The following is a 20583-nucleotide window of genomic DNA, read 5'->3' as shown; positions in this document are numbered from 1 at the left end:
GATTGGCTGCCAAAGTCACGTCACCGTCCATATAAAAAGTGGACATCTTGTTTTCTGTCTCCATTTTTTCAGTGTCACAGTGCAGAGAGGCTTCTCCTGATAGTGCTGCAAGTGAACTTGTCCATTAGCTAGATAGCATCCTGTCCTGTGTGAAGTTGATCTTCCAGCATCTGACTAGATTGGAATCAGAAGGCCACATTTCCACTTAATCATTAGGCCTAATATTGGAGTGTAGCCACGAGGCCGAATTTTCTAATCCAAATAATTTGGGATAAAACTGTGTTGCAGTGAGGAATCAGAGGGCCAGATTTCCTAATCAAAATGGTTTTGGCTAATACTTTGGTGCAGGCACCAGACTTCAGTTCATAATATAAATTCTTTGTGCCAATAATGTGTTGCAGGCATCAGGCCTCATTTCATCAATATCTTTAGTGCTAATTCTGTGTTCTCGCCACACTATATCAGCCAATAAATATTATTAATTTAGTGACAAGTGACAGAGCTGTGGGCCTAAGGTTGTGAAACAGCAGGTTACAAGAGGGGAAGGCTACTTACAACATGAGTGGGAAAAAGCAAGGTTGAGGTGGAAGGGGGAATAAATAGGCTTGGTGTTCAACGTGTATGTGTGTCAGGTGTTAATGAGAGCGCCACTGAACAATCACCATTTTGTCCTATCTAAAAGACCACTGAAAACATCTGTTACTGGATGGGCTACGCAACTTCCTTCCTTTGGCACCTGCACAGTGGTATGCCTTGTAGATAAGAGCCATAAAGTGCATGTGCTCTAGTGGATGGCGAGCGCTACATCAAATGGCATTTCCTCCTGTTCCCATACCTTAACATCACACATAGTACAATCCTCAGAGCTGGCACCCCAATTACCCTTGTTTCCCCCTACAAATTTCCAAATGCCCAACTGACTGTTAAGAACCACAGATGGGCCATTCTGCAGAGCTGTTGACACATTCTATTCTATGGGCATCAGAGGTCTGCTCCAAATGTTCATAGAATCTAGTGGAGGAAAGCATCAGCACGGAAGCCCAAATTTTTTCCAAGTTGAATCTGGGGCCGGGACAATCAAGGTCAGAGCAGAATCCAGAACCTCATCACCAGATTTTAATCACCGGAGGTGGAGGTGATTCTGATAAGATACCAGAGGCACATGAGGACTGTAGTGTGGTGTCAGGTGTTATGGACCTGGTGGTTAGGAGCACCCGGAATGACCTGATGGTTAAACTAGTAATTGGGACAAGCTCTGGGGAAGTGGGAACTCTGCTGACCGCAAACCCTACTCCTATCACACACACTAGAAATAGCCGTGGAGCGTACCTAACTCTCCCTAGACGCCTCTTCACAGCCTAAGAGCTAACTACCCCTAAAGATAGAAATAGAAGCCTTACCTTGCCTCAGAGAAATTCCCCAAAGGAAAAGGCAGCCCCCCACATATGTTGACTGTGAGTTTAGAGGAAAGTCACAAACACAGGAATAAAACAGGTTTTAGCAAAGGAGGCCAGACTTCACTAAATAGTCAGAAGATAGAAAAGGGATCTATGCGGTCAGCACAAAAAACTACAAAAACCACGCAGAGTATGCCAAAGACCTCCACACCGACTCACCGTGTGGAGGTGCAACTCTGCACCCCCAGAGCTACCAGCTACCAAGGAAATATCATGATAGCAAGCTGGACTGGAAATAGCAATACTAGGAAATATATTCAAGAAGCAGTAACAACAAATGAACTAGCAGGAACTTAGCTTCTGCTGGAGTAGACAGGTCATCTGAGAAGTCCAAGAGAGATCTGAACCAATACTGAGACATTGACAGCTGGCATGAAGTAACGATCTGAGTGGAGTTAAATAGGAAAGCCAGCATAGCAATAAATGAGGGCAGCTGAGCACCCGGACCTCAAGGACCAGCAGTTCCACTCAAAGCCACCAGAGGGAGTCCAAGGACAGAACACACCAAAGTACCATTCATGACCACAGGAGGGAGTCCGAGAACGGAATTCACAACAGTCAGGGCAGGAAGAAGAAGAGAGTGACTCTCGGGGTGAAGAGTGGGAGAACAGAGAGGATGATCATGAGGTCCTAGATCCCGCTCGGTGTAAATCCAGAGGTACGCAGCTGAGTAGCTCAGCAGAGGAGATGGAAGAGGAAGATGAGGAGATTACAATGCGTCTTCCCAAAGAGACAAGAAGTGATGTAACTATGACAAGCACTGCATCCTCAGCCACAACTCTAGCTGTGTCCAGAAACGGTCTCAAGTCTGCAGTATCTAACACTTCCTTCACTGCTTCTGGCTCCTCCATCTTCTCTAGGGCCTCCACTTGTGCCGTCAACCTCTCCCTTAATCAGACACATTCCATCAGTGCAAAGGGAATCTTTCCCACCTGCATACAGCGCAGCCAGGGCTCACCACAATCGGACAGTGTTAAAATGAATATGCCTTGGAGATTGCAATAAGCTAAGAGTTGTATACAGCTCTCCAGACTAAGTTAGAGCAATGGCTGTCTCCACTGAACCTGGAGCCATAGAAGGCTGTGTACAATAATGGTGCAAACTTGCTTGTGGCCCAACACCAGGGCAACCTCAAACAAGTGCTTTGCTTGGCTCTTGTCCTCCACCTGATGGTACAGCAATTTCTCCGTCACTATCCCAGGCTGGGACTTCACAAGGATAACAAGGGAAAATGGACCCCAAAATCTGTTGTGCAATTTCTCCGGAGTACACTGATAACCCCATACATGATTGAAAACTACTTTTGAGGCACATTGCAAAACTCAGAAGGAAAGAAACACCATATTGGACTTCAGATTTTGCTGGACTCATCTGAGAGTGTCATGTTATATTTTTAGAGCCCCCCACGTGCCAGAACAGCAGAATTCACCATAAATGATCCCATTTTACAAACTACACTTCTCAACTAATTCAGCTAGGGGTACAGTTATTATATTGACACCACAGTTGTTAGCCCCAGATTTTACATTTTTCACACTGGCAAAATGGGTAAAAATGGCACTAAAATTTGTCCTAAAATGTCTGCTGAATGTAGACAGACATACTCCATTTGTGGCTGTACAGTACTGCTTAGCCATACAGCGAGACTCATGAGAGATGGAGTGCTATTCATCTCCTGGAGAGCAGATTATCCTAGAATAGCTTGCAGACTCCATATCCAGAGCCCATAAGTGCTAGAAGAACAAAATCCCACTTCAAGTAACCCCGTTTTGGAAATCTTACCTCTTTGGGAATTTATCTACAGGTGTAGAGACAATTTTGGCTCCATGAGCGTTTTTCAGAAACAAGCAGCAGCGAGTGATGCTGTGTGACAATTGCAAACTGAAGATTGTAGTGACCAGTACGTTGTAGTGACCAGCATATTGTGTCCAGCTCATGGTTCTGGAGACATGCACCTGTAAATTAGGCAGGCTCTAATTGCTACAGAAATGCCAAGCATGGTTTAAGCACACTGGGGCTTAGAAGGGAGGGGGGCATTTGGAATTGGGAGAGCAGAATTTGCTTGATTTTTTTTGGGGGGGGGTGAGGAGCTATTTTGCTTTTTCAGAGCCTTTGTACTGTCAGTAACATAGAAGCCCCCTATATTTCTGTTAACAGATGACGTACCTGAGTGAGGACTTGCTTTTTTTGTGGATTGATTTGAAGCTTTTGTTAGGAACATTTTACATAACATTTGGGATCACATTTATCCTGCGCTCTATGCTGAGCACTTATATTGGGGTTTCCATCTAAATCTCTGAGTGATGGGATTTAGATGAAATTCCCAAGGGATCCATTCACTATAATGAGGCAGCAGAGTTACTCTGGACTCCATCTGGTCTCCTTTCAGCTGTTGTCCTTTTCAGAGGTGCACAAAACTATGGTCGACTGCACTTTTATACTCGCCTAAAATGACAGACACTGCTGGATCATAGATCAGACAATGCCCACAGTGTCTCCATCTGCTTCATTATAGGGAATCTTCCTCTGGGGGTTCCATCTGAATCATGTATTATAGAGTTTACATGGAAACCACATTATAAGCGCACAGTGCAGGATAAATGAGCTGAGCCTTACTGCGATCGTTGAGAGGCAGAATGAACAAATCGGCCAGACATCTGCCATGACCGGATGAATGTCTTGTTCTGCTTTTAGCCCCAACTCTTCCTCCGCTTTACATTCTTCCAGACCCCTGGCCAGGATGGGCATTGGCACCTCCACCTCATTACCACTCTGGCACCGCCGCTGTGAGTCTGCGACCACCATCTTCTCCTCTTGCAGAAGACCCCTTCATGCTTCTCTGAGCACTTCCACATCTTCCCTTAAAGCCTTATTCACACTTTGCCACGTTGACAGGTGACCTCTGAGCTCAGAGACTTCCTTCTCCAGCTCATCCACCCAGTGCTCAGAAGCTTGTCTCAGATGCCTTAACTCGGCCTGTAAATCTGTCACCTTTTGCTTCTCATAAGACCACTTTTGAATTTCCACAAAAATTTGAAATAACCAATACATTTCCTTCAACTTCACAATTGTGTTCCAATTGTTGATTCTTCACCAAAAATTTACATTTGGTATCTTTATGCTTGAAGCATGATATGTGGGAAAAGGTTGAAAAGTTCCCGGGAGCCGAATACTTTCGCGAGGCACTGTATATATATATATATGTATATAATACACGGACAGCTCTGGGAAAAATTAAGAGACCACTGCAATATTCAGTTTGACTGATTTTTCTCTTTATATTTTTGAGTAAAATGTAAATTGTTCTTTTATTCTGTAAACTACTGACAACATATCTCAAAATTTCCAAGTAATTTTTTTTTTTTCTGAAAAGGAGAAATGGTCCAAATTACAAAACAATCAGTGCTTTCAGACCTTAAATAATGCAAAGAAAAACAGTTCATAATTATTTAGAAACAACAATACTAATGGTTTACCTCAGGAAGAGTTCAGCAATCAATATTGTGTGGAATAACCATGATTGTTAATCCCAGCTTTCATGCGTCTTGACTAGGGTTGAGCGACTTTTATTTTTATAGGATCGGGTCGGGTTTCACGAAACCCGACTTTCTCAAAAGTCGGGTCGAGTGAAATCGGCCGATCCTATAAAAAAGTCGGGGTCGGGGTCGACCGAAACGCGAAACCCAATGCAGTGCAATGGGATACTATGGTTCCCAGGGTCTGAAGGAGAGGAAACTCTCCTTCAGGCCCTGGGATCCATATTTAAGTGTAAAATAAAGAATTAAAATAAAAAATATTGATATACTCACCCTCTGATGCGCCCTGGTAGTAACCGGCATCTTCCGGTCCTAAGAATGGCGCTTGAAAGACCTTTCGAATGCTTCCCGGCTTGTGATTGGTCGCGGCGGCCCACGTGACCGCTGAGCGACCCATCACAACAAGCCGTGATGTAATTCTCAGGTCCTAAATTCCTCATTCTAGGAATTTAGGCCATGAGAATTACGTCACGGCTTGTGATTGGTCGCTGAGCGGTCACGTGGGCCGCCGCGACCAATCACAAAGCCGTGACATCATTTAAGGCCCTTCACGCGCTAATTCTTAAGAAGGAAGGCTGCCGGAAAGAAGCAGGGTGCTTCCGAGGGTGAGTATATACCTAATAGGAATATACTCACCCTCGGCTTCTTTCCGGCAGCCTTCCTTCTTAAGAATTAGCGCATGAAGGGCCTTAAATGATGTCACGGCTTTGTGATTGGTCGCGGCGGCCCACGTGACCGCTCAGCGACCAATCACAAGCCGTGACGTAATTCTCATGGCCTAAATTCCTAGAATGAGGAATTTAGGACCTGAGAATTACGTCACGGCTTGTTGTGATTGGTCGCTCAGCGGTCACGTGGGCCGCCGCGACCAATCACAAGCCGGGAAGCATTTGAAAGGTCTTTCAAGCGCCATTCTTAGGACTGGAAGATGCCGGTTACTACCAGGCTGCGTCGGAGAGGTGAGTATATCAATATTTTTTATTTTAATTCTTTATTTTACACTTAAATGTGGATTCCGATACCGAGTTCCGATATCGCAAACATATCAGAACTCGGTATCGGAATTCCGATACCAGATACAGAAGATCGCCGACCTCATGGCCGACCCCACACAGGGGTCGGGTCGGGTTTCATGAAACCCGACTTTGCCAAAAGTCGGCGACTTCTGAAAATGGTCGACCCGTTTCGCTCAACCCTAGTCTTGACAGCTTTCCACCAGTCTCTCACACTGGTACAAAAACTTAAGCAGTTCTTCTATGTTTTATGGCTTGTGACTATCCATCATCCTCTTGATTACATTCCAGAGGTCTTCAATGGGGTTCTGGTCTGGAGATTGGGCGGCCATGATAGGGATTTAATGTGGTGGTCTCTTAATTTTTGTCAGAGCTGTATATATCCCCTTCCCGACCTGTGACGCATATGCTGTGTCACAGAATGATCGCGTCTCTGCAGGCTGGGTGAAAGGGTTAACTCCAATTTCACCCGACATGCAGGGACAGGGGGAGTGGTACTTCAGGCAAAGGGGGGGTGGCTTCGCCCCCCCTTGGCTACGATCGCTCTGATTGGCTGTTGAAAGTGAAACAGCCAATCAGAGCAATCTGTAATATTTCACCTATGAAAATTGGTGAAATATTACAATCCAGCCATGGCTGATGCTGCAATAGCATCTACCATGGCTGGAGACCCTGATCTGGCCCCTCAACGACTGACGGCAGCGATCTGCAGCTGCCGTCAGTGATCCCTACCCCTCCGTCCTGTCCTAACGCCTCCCTCTCCCCTCTGCCCCTCCCCCATCCTCCCCTCTGCCCCCCCCCGCTGTCCGATCGCACCCCCCCATACTTACCTAGTCCCGGTGTCCCTCCCGGTGTCCTCGGTCTTCTCGCATGGGCGCCGCCATCTTGGAAAGTGGCGGGCGCATGCGCTGTGCACCGGCCGAATCTGCCGGCCAGCAGATTCGTTCCTTGCATATTTTGATCGCTGTGACAGGTTCTATCACAGTGATCAAAATAAAAAAAATAGTAAATAAACCCCCCCTTTATCACCCCCATAGGTAGGAACAATAATAAAATACTGAAAATATATTTATTTTTGTTTTTCTGTTAGGATTAGGGTTAGAACTAGGGTTAGGGGTAGGGTTAGGGTTGCACTTAGGGTTGCACTTAAGGTTGCACTTAGGGATAGGGTTGCACTTAGGGATAGGGTTGCACTAAGGGATAGGGTTGCACTTAGGGATAGGGTTGCACTTAGGGTTGCACTTAGGGTTGCACTTAGGGTTAGGGTTGCACTTAGGGATAGGGTTGCACTTAGGGTTGCACTTAGGGTTGCACTTAGGGTTGCACTTAGGGATAGGGTTGCACTTAGGGATAGGTTTGCACTTAGGGTTGCACTTAGGGATAGGGTTGCACTTAGGGATAGGGTTGCACTTAGGGTTTCACTTAGGGATAGGGTTGCACTTAGGGATAGGGTTGCACTTAGGGTTGCACTTAGGGATAGGGTTGCACTTAGGGATAGGGTTGCACTTAGGGTTGCACTTAGGGATAGGGTTGCACTTAGGGATAGGGTTGCACTTAGGGCTGCACTTAGGGTTGCACTTAGAGTTGCACTTAGGGATAGGGTGACACTTAGGGATAGGGTTAGAATTAGGGTTAGAATTAGGGTTACGGTTAGAGTTAGAATTAGGACTACGGTTGGAATTAGGGTTAGAATTAGGCTATGTGCACATGGTGCGGATTTGGCTGCGGATCTGCAGCGGATTGGTCGCTGCGGATTCATAGCAGTTTTCCATCACATTTACAGTACCACGTAAACCTATGGAAAACCAAATCCGCTGTGCCCATGGTGCAGAAAATACAGTGTGGAAACGCTGCGTTGTATTTTCCTCAGCATGTCAATTCTTTGTGCGGATTCCGCAGCGTTTTACACCTGCTCCATAATAGGAATCCGCAGGTGAAATCCACACAAAAAACACTGGAAATCCGCGGTAAATCCGCAGGTAAAGCGCAGTGCGTTTTACCTGCAGATTTTTCAAAAACGGTGCGGAAACATCCGCACACAAATCTGCAACGTGGGCACATAGCCTTAGGGTTAGGGTTGGAATTAGAGTTAGGGTTGGAATTAGGGTTAAGACTAGGGTTAGGGGTGTGTTGGGGTTAGGGTTGGAATTAGGGTTAGGGGTGTGTTGGGGTTAGTGTTGGAGTTAGAATTGAGGGGTTTCCACTGTTTAGGCACAACAGTGGGTCTCCAAACGCGACATGGCGCCACCATTGATTCCAGCCAATCTTGCGTTGAAAAAGTCAAATGGTGCTCTCTCCTTTCCGAGCCCCGATGTGTGCCCAAACAGTGGTTTACCCCCACATATGGGGTACCAGCATACTCAGGAGAAACTGGACAACAACTTTTGGGGTCCAAATTCTCCTGTAACCCTTGGGAAAATAAAAAATTGCAGGCTAAAAAATTATTTTTGAGGAAAGAAAAATGATTTTTTATTTTCATGGCTCTGCGTTATAAACTTCTGTGAAGCACTTGGGGGTTTTAAGTGCTCACTACACTTCTAGATAAGTTCCTTTGGGGGTCTAGTTTCCAAAATGGGGTCACTTGTGGGGGGTTTCTACTGTTTAGGCACATCAGGGGCTCTGAAAACGCAACGTGATGCCCGCAGAGCATTCCATCAAAGTCTGCATTTCAAAATGTCACTACTTCCCTTCCGAACCCCGACGTGTGCCCAAACAGTGGTTTACCCCCACATATGGGGTATCAGCTTACTCAGGAGAAACTGTTCAACAACTTTTGGGATCAAATTTCTCCTGTTACCCTTGGGAAAATAAAAAATTGCGGGCTAAAAAATCATTTTTGAGAAAAGAAAAATTATTTTTTATTTTCATGGCTCTGTGTTATAAACTTCTATAAAGCACTTTGGGGTTCAAAGTGCTCACCACACATCAAGATTAGTTCCTTGGGAGGTCTAGTTTCCAAAATGGGGTCACTTGTAGGGGAGATCCAATGTTTAGGCACACAGGTGCTCTCCAAACGCAACATGGTGTCTGCTCATGATTGGAGCTAATTTTCCAATCAAAAAGCCAAATGGCGTGCCTTCCCTTCCGAGCCCTGCCGTGCGCCCAAACAGTGGTTTACCCCCACATATGGAGAATCAGTGTACTTAGGAGAAACTGGACAACAACATTTGGGGTCCAATTTATCCTGTTACCCTTGGGAAAATAAAAAATTCCGGGCTAAAAATCATTTTTGAGGAAAGAAAAATTATTTTTTATTTTCACGGCTCTGCGTTATAAACTTCTGGGAAGCACCTGTGGGTTTAAAGTGCTCACTATGCATGTAGATAAGTTCCTTGGGGGGTCTAGTTTTCAAAATGGGGTCACATGTGGGGGAGCTCCAATGTTTAGGCACACAGGGGCTCTCCAAACGCGACATAGTGTCCGCTAACGATTGGAGCTATTTTTCCATTCAAAAAGCCAAATGGCGCGCCTTTCCTTCTGAGCCTTGCCGTGCACCCAAACAGTAGTTTACCCCCACATATGAGGTATCGGCGTACTCAGAAGAAATTGCCCAACAAATTTTTGGATCCATTTTATCCTGTTGCCCATGTGAAAATGAAAAAATTGAGGCTAAAAGAATTTTTTTTGTGAAAAAAAAGTACTTTTTCATATTTACGGATCAATTTGTGAAGCACCTGAGGGTTTAAAGTGCTCACTATGCATCTAGCTAAGTTCCTTGGGGGGTCTAGTTTCCAAAATGGGGTCACATGTGGGGGAGCTCCAATGTTTAGGCACACGGGGGCTCTCCAAACGCGACATGGTGTCCACCAAAGATTGGAGCCAATTTTTCATTCAAAAAGTCAAATGGCACTCCTTCCCTTCCGAGCCCTGCCGTGCCCCCAAACAGTGGTTTACCCCCACATATGAGGTATCAACGTACTCAGGACAAATTGTACAATCACTTTTGTGGTCCCGTTTCTCCTTTTACCCTTGGGAAAATAAAAAAATTGTTGCTAAAAGATAATTTTTGTGACTAAAAAGTTAAATGTTCACTTTTTCCTTCCATGTTGCTTCTGCTGCTGTGAAACACCTGAAGGGTTAATAAACTTCTTGAATGTAGTTTTGAGCACCTTGAGGGGTGTAGTTTTTAGAATGGTGTCACTTTTGGGTATTTTCAGCCATATAGAACCCTCAAACTGACTTCAAATGTGAGGTGGTCCCTAAAACAAATGGTTTTGTAAATTTTGTTGTAAAAATGAGAAATCACTGGTCAAATTTTAACCCTTGTAACTTCCTAGCAAAAAAAAATTTGTTTCCAAAATTGCGCTGATGTAAAGTAGACATGTGGGAAATGTTATTTATTAACTATTTTGTGTCACATAACTCTCTGGTTTAACAGAATAAAAATTCAAAATGTGAAAAGTGCTAAATTTTCAAAATTTTCGCCAAATTTTTGTTTTTTTTCACAAATAAACGCAGAAATTATCGACCTAAATTTACCACTAACATGAAGCCCAATATGTCACAAAAAACAATCTCAGAATCGCTAGGATCCATTGAAGCGTTCCGGAGTAATTACCCCATAAAGGGACACTGGTCAGAATTACAAAAAACGGCAAGGTCATTAAGGCCAAAATAGGCTGGGTCATGAAGGGGATATAATAGATAGATAGATGATAGATAGATATATAGATAGATAGACAGATACACCCTGTGTTCCAAGTTATTATGCAAATTGGATTTAAGTGTCAAAATGATTTGTTTTGTTTTTCAAATAAACTCGTAGATGGTATTGTGTCTCAGGGCTCAATGGATCATTGAAATCAATCTTAGGGTACCGTCTCACAGTGGCACTTTGGTCGCTACGACGGCACGATCCAGCGTCGCATGATTATCCAGCGTCGTAGACTGCGGTCACACTTCACAATGCACGGCGCTGGAGCGATAATTTCATTACGTATTTGCGATGTAGAAGCCGTTGGTTACTGTGCGCACATCGTATACAATATCGTGCACACCTTTGTTACACAATGCAATCATGCCGCCCCAGCGGGACACTTGACGACGAAAGAAAGTTTCAAACGATCTGCTACGATGTACGATCCTCAGCGGCGACCCTGATCGCAGTAGCGTGTCAGACACAGTGAGATCGTAAGTATATCGCTGGAACGTCACGGATCGTGCCGTTGTAGCGACCAAAGTGCCACTGTGAGACAGTACCCTTAAACACATGTGATAATTAGTTTTCCAGGTGATTCTAATTAAAGGAAAACTACTTAAAAATGATGTTCCACATTAGTAGGCAGGTCACAGTTTTCAAGTAACATGGGAAAGAAAAAGGATCTCTCTGCTGCCGAAAAGCATCAAATAGCGCAATGTCTTGATGAAGGGATGAAAACATTAGAAATTTCTGGAAAATTAAAGCGTGATCATCTTACTGTTAAGAGATTTGTGGCTGAATCTGAGCACAGTCGTGTTCCTGCTGATAAAGGCATAACAAGGAAGGTTTCTGCCAGGCAAGTTCATTGGATAAAGAGAGCAGCTGCTATAAAGCCATTACAAAGCAGCAAACAAATATTTGAAGCTGCTGGTGCCTCTGGAGTCCCTCAAACCTCAAGGTGTAGGATCCTTCAAAGGCTTGCTGTGGTGCATAAACCTACTATTCGGCCACCCCTAAACAGTGTTCACAAGCAGAAATGGTTGCAGTGGGCCCAGACATACATGAAGACTAATTTTCAAACAGTCTTGTTTACTGATGATCGAGATGAATGGTGTAGTGGATGGTTGGTAGATGGCCACCATGTCCCAACAAGGCTGCAACGTCAGCAAGGAGGTGAAGGAGTCATGTTTTGGGCCGGAATCACGGAGAAACAGCTGGTAGGGCCCTTTAAGGTTCCTGAAGGTGTGAAAATGACCTCTGCAAAGTATATAGAGTTTCTGACTGACAACTTTCCTCCATGGTATAAAAAGCAGAAACGTGCCTTCAGGAGCAAAATCATCTTCATGCATGACAATGAATACCTCTGAGTAATTGGCTGCTATGGGCATAAAAGGAGATAAACTCATGGTGTGGCCACCATCTTCCCCTGACCTCAACCCTATAGAGAACCTTGGGAGGATCATCAAGCAAAAGATCTATGAGGGTGAGAGGCCGATCACATCAAAACAGCAGCTCTGGGAGGCTATTCTGACTTCATGCTAAGAAATACAAGCAGAAACTCTCCAAAAACTCACAAGTTCAATGGATGCAAGAATTGTGAAGGTGACATCAAAGAAGGCTCCTATGTTACATGTAACTTGGCCTGTTAGGAGGTTTTGGAGATAAATAGCTTTTGTTCAGTGAATGTGACCTCCTAATGCTCCAAATTCCACAAATGAGCATTTTCAGTTCTTTATATCAAATGTTCAGAAATTCTACTGGGCCTAATAATTTGGAGCAGTGCATTGTGGGGTTTTATTCATTGTGGAGATTATGCTGTTATCATTGGGAGGTTTCTTCAATAAAATTCGATGTATACTCTAAAGGGTGATGACTTTTATTAGACTGACTGTCATTTGGACCGACTATTTAGGAAAATCCGAGAAAAATATCATTTGCATAATAATTTGGAACATAGTGTAAATAGATAGATAGATATGAAAAGCCAGCAATTCAGCAGCTGTATACAGTAAAATCACTATATACACTCACTGGCCACTTTATTAGGTACACCATGCTAGTAACGGGTTGGACCCCCTTTTGCCTTCAGAACTGCCTCAATTCTTCGTGGCATAGATTCAACAAGGTGCTGGAAGCATTCCTCAGAGATTTTGGTCCATATTGACATGATGGCATCACACAGTTGCCGCAGATTTGTCGGCTGCACATCCCTGATGCGAATCTCCCGCTCCACCACATCCCAAAGATTTCATGTTGTTTACGCCAAATTCTGACCCTACCATCCGAATGTCGCAGCAGAAATCGAGACTCATCAGACCAAGCAACGTTTTTCCAATCTTCTACTGTCCAATTTCGATGAGCTTGTACAAATTGTAGCCTCAGTTTCCTGTTCTTAGCTGAAAGGAGTGGTACCCGGTGTGGTCTTCTGCTGCTGTAGCCCATCTGCCTCAAAGCTCGACGCACTGTGCATTCAGAGATGCTCTTAGGCCTACCTTGGTTGTAACGGGTGGCGATTTGAGTCACTGTTGCCTTTCTATCAGCTCGAACCAGTCTGCCCATTCTCCTCTGACCTCTGGCATCAACAAGGCATTTCTGCCCACAGAACTGCCGCTCACTGGATTTTTTTTCTTTTTCGGACCATTCTCTGTAAACCCTAAAGATGGTTGTGCGTGAAAATCCCAGTAGATCAGCAGTTTCTGAAATACTCAGACCAGCCCTTCTGGCACCAACAACCATGCCACGTTCAAAGGCACTCAAATCACCTTTCTTCCCCATACTGATGCTCGGTTTGAACTGCAGGAGATTGTCTTGACCATGTCTACATGCCTAAATGCACTGAGTTGCCGCCATGTGATTGGCTGATTAGAAATTAAGTGTTAACAAGAAGTTGGACAGGTGTACCTAATAAAGTGGCCAGTGAGTGTATATGTATATATATATATATATATATATATATATATATAGATATACAGATGTCAGTGACATATACAATTAATACAGTGTGTGCAGCTTACTGTACATGTACTTAATTATAAAAATATTATTTTTCTGAAAAAATAGAGTGGGCTCCCACGTAATTTTCTTAACCAGAAAAGGGAAAACCGACTGCTGGGGGCAGAGGTATATAGCATGGGTAGTGGGAAATACCCCTGGAGTTTCCAAGGCTAGTAATATCAACTAACAATTTTATATTTAGGCTTAACTGGCTAGCTATTAAAATGGGGACCCCTCAAAAAGTGACATACCATCAAAGGCTGAGCAGACAGTTGCAGGTTAATATTAATAGCCTATAGCCTAAGAAGGGGCCATGGATATTGGCCCCCTCCTAGACTAAAAATATAACCTCACAGCCGCCGCAAGAAAGGCAGATCTATTAGATGCAACAATTCTGGCACCTAGCTGTTGTGAATTCTGCTCTTGGGCTCCCTCCGGTGGTTGTTATTGGTAGTGCAGTTGTCTCTGGGTTGTAATCCAGGGCAGGTGTTTCTGCTGATTGCAGCTCTATTAGGTATTTAGGTGTGTTGGATCCAGGAGTCCCTGCCAGTTGTCCATTGTTCATGGAGGGATTGCATCTCTGTCTGGCTCCTCATGCCCTGCTGTCAATTCAGCTAAGATAAGTGCCTGGTTTTTGTTCTCTTTAGCACGCATGCAGTGTGCTTTTCTGTTCAGTGCAATTTATTGTGTTTTTGTCCAGCTTAGACTTTGTTTGGATTTTTCTGTCATGCTGGATTCTCTGGAGATGCAGATATACATTCGATGTCTTTAGTTAGATGTAGAATATTAGCATTACCTGCTGTGGATATTTTTAGGGTTTTAATACTGACCGCTTAGAATTCTGTCCTATCCTTTTCTATTTAGCTAGAAGTGCCTCTTTTGCTAAATCCTGTTTTTCTGTCTGCGTACGTATTTCCTCTTAAACTCACAGTCAATATTTGTGGGGGGGCTGCCTATCCTTTGGGGTTCTGCTCTGAGGCAAGATAGAATTCCCATTTCCAACTTTAGGGGTATTTAGTCCTCCGGCTGTGTCGAGGTGTCTAGGCCGTGTTAGGAACACCCCATGGCTACTTCTAGTTGCGGTGTCAGTTTAGGGTTGCGGTCAGTACAGGTACCACCTTCTCCAGAGATAGTCTCATGCGGCTCCAGGGTCACCGGATCATAACACCTAGCCTCGGTCTTCCCACTTGCCTTTATGTGGCAGATGATGATGTCACCTTTGTATTGTCAGGTGACATCAAGCCCAGATATAAGTAATGGAGAGGCGTCTATAAGATGCCCCATTAATAACCCCATTGTGATATAAAAAAAACACACACAGAATAAAGTCCTTTAATTGAAACAATGACACAGACTCCTTTAATAAATTCTAATTAAACCATATTTACTGCATCACCCATTCCAGTGGCGCCAATGTCCCCTGTAAGAAAATTGAAATAACAAACAAGACTATTACTCACCTGTCTGCTGAGATGATAATCCATTTGTCCCACGATGAGTCTCACTCTGCTACCTCTAGATGGCAGGCTGCATGGTTGCATGATGCGACCATACAGCTTGACATCCAGCAGAGACACAGTGTAGCGTCTGCTACCTCTGCTCAGTGTCTTGTGGTGAATCCCTATAACCTGTCTGATGTCACCACGAGCATGAGAAAGTTTGCATACTCTCAGTGCTGTCAGAAAGGTCCTGGGAGTGCACAGCCAATGAACTCACCTCACCTTTCTGACGTCAGTGCGAGCGCCATTAGAAATGTTCCTACTGTCACTAACTTTGCCATAGCAAATATCAGGACTACACAATCAAAACCTCAGAGTGCCAATGGGGTTAAAGAGGGAGCCCCCAAACTCTGTTAACTATCTAGATGATGTAGTAACTATTGACAGCAGTATTTAAAGGGCTAAACAGCCATGGTTGGTGCCAACACGGATGATGGCTAATGCAGCAAGTTGTCAGCTACAGTGTGCAGCCAGCAGCTAGTATCTTATATCTCAGGCAGTAAAAAGATGTATTGGTGGTTGTGACGGGGTGTACGGAATAGCAGGAAGGGACAACAGGCCAAGGGATGATTCCACAGATTTATTATAGCAGGGAGCATACAACATCAAATATCCATAATGTCCTTCAAGTCTACGAGAAGTCCACAATAAGTCCAAGTAAAGAGACAGATCTGGAGGTGCTTTCCAGTAATCCCGCACCCGATAAACGGAACAATAGTCCTTCCACGAGTCCAACAGATCCACCACAATCACACGGATACCGATTGCTTCCTCAGACAGCTTTGGTTCCTTCTCTTCCAGTATCCAACACACAACTGGGTAGATCACACATGGGTCTCTTGTCTGTGCTCCTGGGATCCGCCCATGAAGGGGGGTAGGGGTCACACCTTCTATTCAATAGGTGGGTCCATCAGAAGATTCTAGACTAGTGGGCTCCGCTTAGTCTAGCTAGTATGTACATTTGACTAGCCACCTGCTGTGAGGAACAATGGCTATTCCTTCACTAGTTGACAAAGCTTAATTACATTATAGGTTAGGGCTGCAAGTATTGGGGGAAGGAGACATTTTGTTACAGATTAACTCAAAGCACAAGAAAATACATATATTACAGCTAATAGAAACCAGAGAACAGTTACATACATCAAATGGCATATTATTCAAATACAGGACAGGGCAAAAGTACATATCATGACAGTGGTAACTAAGGGGTTAATTATATACTAAGTATAAAAATAAAAAGTCTTATATAGACAAATTCAGAGCTAAACCATAAGTGATATAGTCTACAAGTGAGCAAACAATCCCGACCACCTCTGACCTGGGAGCTGGTCCTCCATCTCATGCCTCAGTCCTTGTTCACAATCCATATGTGAGATGAGGCACCACCAGAGTTTCACTCAAACACCCCAGTATCCAAAAGTCCCACAAGAACCTACCACACTCTTTGTCTCATTATCTAACCTAGCACCTACATCCATATCTACATCCATCTATACAAGCTGTGGACAATATATAGATACAAAATTCACAACATAAATCGGAACAAGGAAATATAAACACACCACCACAAACAATGCCCAAATTCAGCATCTGTGACATCTACATCTATGTAAACTGACCAAAACAAAACTCTACGGTGTCAGCAGCAGCCTACCACCAGGACAGGAGATGGCCAGACTCAAGAGCCTCTTTACCTTAGCAAGGAGCTGTATTTTCCTCTGAATAGGGTTACAGGAGCTTAGGCACTTGTGAGGAGCATGATGATCCTGGTGGCATCTTCGTACTCATGGAGACTCCTAGGGTCTCTGCAGTCCTCGACTTTCCTCAAGAGGAAGTCATCCTCACCTCTGTGAGCACTCGCCTTACATCCAGAAGGACAGCTATAAAACGCACTGGATGGCAAATCTTCCATGATGGAAGACATATAGATTCTCGGGGTCTCGACAGGACAAGGGGTTGTAGAAGCCACAATACTGCAAATCCTGGTTTGGTTGTCTCACTCCCAAGTCCTCCAGTGTGCAGATAGGTTACCAGCCAGGCTTGGGGAGCGGGAGCTTTGGGAAAGCAGGCCCCAGGTGGTGAGGTCATGGTACCCTGGTCAAGAACACACATCAGGATCAGAAGTTCAGAGCTGCACTCACTATTCTGCTGGTGGAGCCACTGTGTACATATTTTAGATATTCTGTACTGATTTGACGTCATCCTTTTTGTGTTAATTTAGTGACTATTATTTTTTTTTTGCAGAGGAAAAGCCGGGATCATGCCCAGCGCAATGGAGCAACTGCAAAGGACGACCGATATCTGGAAGATGCAAATATGACCAGGATTGTCCATCCAATCTGAAGTGCTGCTCCATCGACTGTGTCCCAGAGTGCATTAGAGGTACGTGCTCTGCCCCCTTCTGGATGCCTCTTTTACCCCATAGTTGCTGTGTAGGTTGCGTCACTCAGAAGTTTATGTATATTTTGTAGTTAAACCTGGGAACTGTCCAACGGTGAATACATACGCACCCTGCACTAAGCCTTATTCCGTGGTAAAGTGCAAAGATGACTATTCGTGTCCTGGGCGACAGAGGTGCTGTGACCTCGGCTGTCGGATGCTGTGCTCGGATACTGTAAGTATCAGCAGTGTATTCTCCATGTGAGAAGATGCAGCTCTCCCCACCCTCCCCCAGCGGGAAGTCCCAGCACCACCTCACACTACGGCCAGATTCAGCATGGCTTGCCACTCAATTCATTATTCTAGTTGTGCCTTTTTTAATTCTATTTCATATGTGATCTATTGAGTTTTTTGTTTTTCCACTTTGTGGGCGACATTTGGCAATTCCAGATGTTTTCGCCTCATTCATCAGTTTCTATCTTATAAAAGTCTCAATATTTGGTACAACTTTACTCCACTTTCTCCGCCTGGTGTATTATTTGTCGCAATTTATTCCAATCTGAGCAACTTGAGAGTTTTGGTGTCAAAAAGTTTTAACCCCTTAAACCCTGAGCCATTTTCCATTTTCATTTTTTGCTCTCTTTCCTCCCGGAGCCATACCTTTCTTATTTTTCTGTCAATATCGCCATGCGAGGGCTTGTTTTTTGAAGGACAAAGCTGTATTTTGAACAACATGATTGATTTTAACATATCTTGTCCTGAAAAACAGTTCTTCAATTCCACACTTTTTTTTGTTTACTATGTTCGCTAGATAGTAAAACTGAGCTGCTATTATGATTCTCCAGGTCATTACGAGTTCACAGACACCAAACATGTCTAGGTTCTTTTTTATTTAAGTGGTGAAAAAAAATCCAAACTTTAGTAAAAAAAAAATGGCGCCATTTTCCGAGACCCATAGGTCTCCTCTTTTCGTGATCTGGGGCTGGGTGAGAGCTTATTTTTTGCTCACCAAGCTGCCATTTTTATTAATACCATGTTGACGTATATACAATCTTTTAATCGCCCGTTATTGCATTTCATTACAATGTTGCGGTGAAAAAAAAAAAAAATCATAATTTGTGTTTTGAATTTTTTTCTCTTTACGCCATTTAGCGATCAGATTAATGCTTTTTTTTAGATTGATAGATCGGGCGATTCTGAACATGGCGATACCAAATATGTGTATATTTGATTTTTTATTTTAATTTTGAACTAGCTGAAGAGCCCGGCATTGCCCGGGCATAGTAACTTACTGTGGTTAGTTATAGCACCTCACTTCTTTCATTTTCCCCTCACACCTCTCATTTTCCCACTCACTCCTCTCATTTTCCCCCCTAACTCCTGTCATTTTGACCTCACACCTGTCATTTTCCCATCACTCCATTGTTTTCCCCTATATTTTCCGATTTGCCGGTGAAAGATTTGGCCCAGCGCCGGAGCCCACATCAAAGGGAGAGACTCCAACGTGGGTGTGCTATTACGCCCTACATTGGAAAGGGGTTGACCATTCAAGGCAGAAATAGAAAAATTATTTCAATTTATCTTAAATTCATGAATTGCATACATCATGTTGAAGAATTTGGAGCCAAAAACAGCAACTAGCACAAGACCAAAAATGAAAGTCACTTTAAAAAAAAAACAAACATGCAATTGATGAATCGAAGCCTGTGTCTCTCTGTAGATCTTAGCAATTGACAGGCATTGAAGGGGATATACGGGAAGAGACCGAAGACACTAATTTATATTTTAGAGACCTCGCCACCCCAGTACATGGTTATGTTTGGTATTGCAGAGCATGAAGCATATGTTTTTGCTTCAGCTAATCATCTGCTTTTTAATGCCATACCCAACCAATCAGCTGCTTGGTCTCGCCACACCAAGTCAATCAGCTGCTTGTTCTTCCTATATCCAACCAATCAGCTGCTTATTCTCACCCCATTCAGCCAATCAGCTGCTTATTCTCACCCCACTCAGCCAATCAGCCACATCTACATCATCTCTCCCAGGCAAGTAACTACAAATAATCAAACTCCTCTCGGACCCCTGTACAATGAGCCATCCACATGTTCACATAGACCCCCAGCATTGCTATATATACTATACCATATTCTGTCTTCTTAACTTCTCTCGATTAATCATAATTTTCTTTCTTTCAGATTTAAAACAAGATGCAAAACATCGGAGGTGGGAAATGGGGATGATCAGCCGCCGTGTGACTCCTGCCTCTAATAAATACATCATTCCCCATCTTTGTTCTGTGACTTATTTTATTGTTTTCTGAGAATTTATAGAGATAATACAGAATATATCGGTCCGGTACATGATAGAGATTTTACTAGGAAAGAAGATGGTTATAAAATACAGAAAGAAACGTTATTTTACTTCTCCAACCAGCGCCGATCTCTGCCCGGACTGGAAGTGATGGCATTACGCATGTTCAGTCATGTGATGGCTGAGGCCACTGATTGGTTACAGGGACAGGTCACTGATGTCATCACTTCCTGTTGGGTAGCGGCTCAGGCATTCAGTTATTTCCTTTGTTTCATTAGTTGACTTACATAACAAGTAATTTTCTGAACAAATAGAGTTGGTAAGAACTTTTCTAAACACAACCAAGGACTCATAAACCTGAAGATATTCCAGCTGTGAGGACGAATGACGTATCCACACTATATGGATGCAAAGTGCAAGGAATAATTAAGGCATTTTCCTGCACAATTCAGGCAAAAATGTCATCCTTTTTATGGATAATGTAGCTAAAATGCTCACTTTACTTAAATAGTCATCAAACTCCACAAAAATAGCCGAGGATTCAGGGATCAGGGTGAAACTAATCAGAAAAGTGAAATAGGTTCACAACCGACTCTGTGAAAACAACGTCATTAAAAGTAAAAAAAAAAAAAAACTACACATACTGTATATACAATGCAGACAGGCCGAAGTAAGATAGAAATGAACCAATTGGACATAGAGTATCACTCCACTAAACAACCACAAGGTATGTAACAGTAATCACCAGTGCAAAGT

At 43.7% G+C, this 20583-nt stretch overlaps 1 protein-coding gene across 3 annotated transcripts in view; it reads left to right on the top strand.

Annotated features, from left to right (window-relative positions):
- Nucleotides 1-20583, top strand: part of LOC143808834 (uncharacterized) — a 64151-nt gene that overhangs the window by 1813 nt on the left and 41755 nt on the right. Inside the window, exons 2-4 of one of the 3 annotated variants that reach the window (XM_077291932.1) lie at nucleotides 17383-17520; nucleotides 17610-17752; nucleotides 19713-19803. In XM_077291932.1, coding sequence (XP_077148047.1) covers nucleotides 17383-17520; nucleotides 17610-17752; nucleotides 19713-19718 — 287 coding nt within the window. In that variant the 3' untranslated portion in view covers nucleotides 19719-19803. Of the gene's footprint in view, nucleotides 1-17382; nucleotides 17521-17609; nucleotides 17753-19712; nucleotides 19804-20583 lie in introns of those variants that run through there. The other 2 variants (XM_077291933.1, XM_077291931.1) reach the window with 2 other exon arrangements.

Source organism: Ranitomeya variabilis, chromosome 2 (genome assembly GCF_051348905.1).
Source record: "Ranitomeya variabilis isolate aRanVar5 chromosome 2, aRanVar5.hap1, whole genome shotgun sequence".
Lineage (NCBI taxonomy): Eukaryota > Metazoa > Chordata > Amphibia > Anura > Dendrobatidae > Ranitomeya > Ranitomeya variabilis.
The sequence above is the reverse complement of the archived record's forward strand: the minus strand, read 5'-3'. Positions and strand labels throughout refer to the sequence as shown.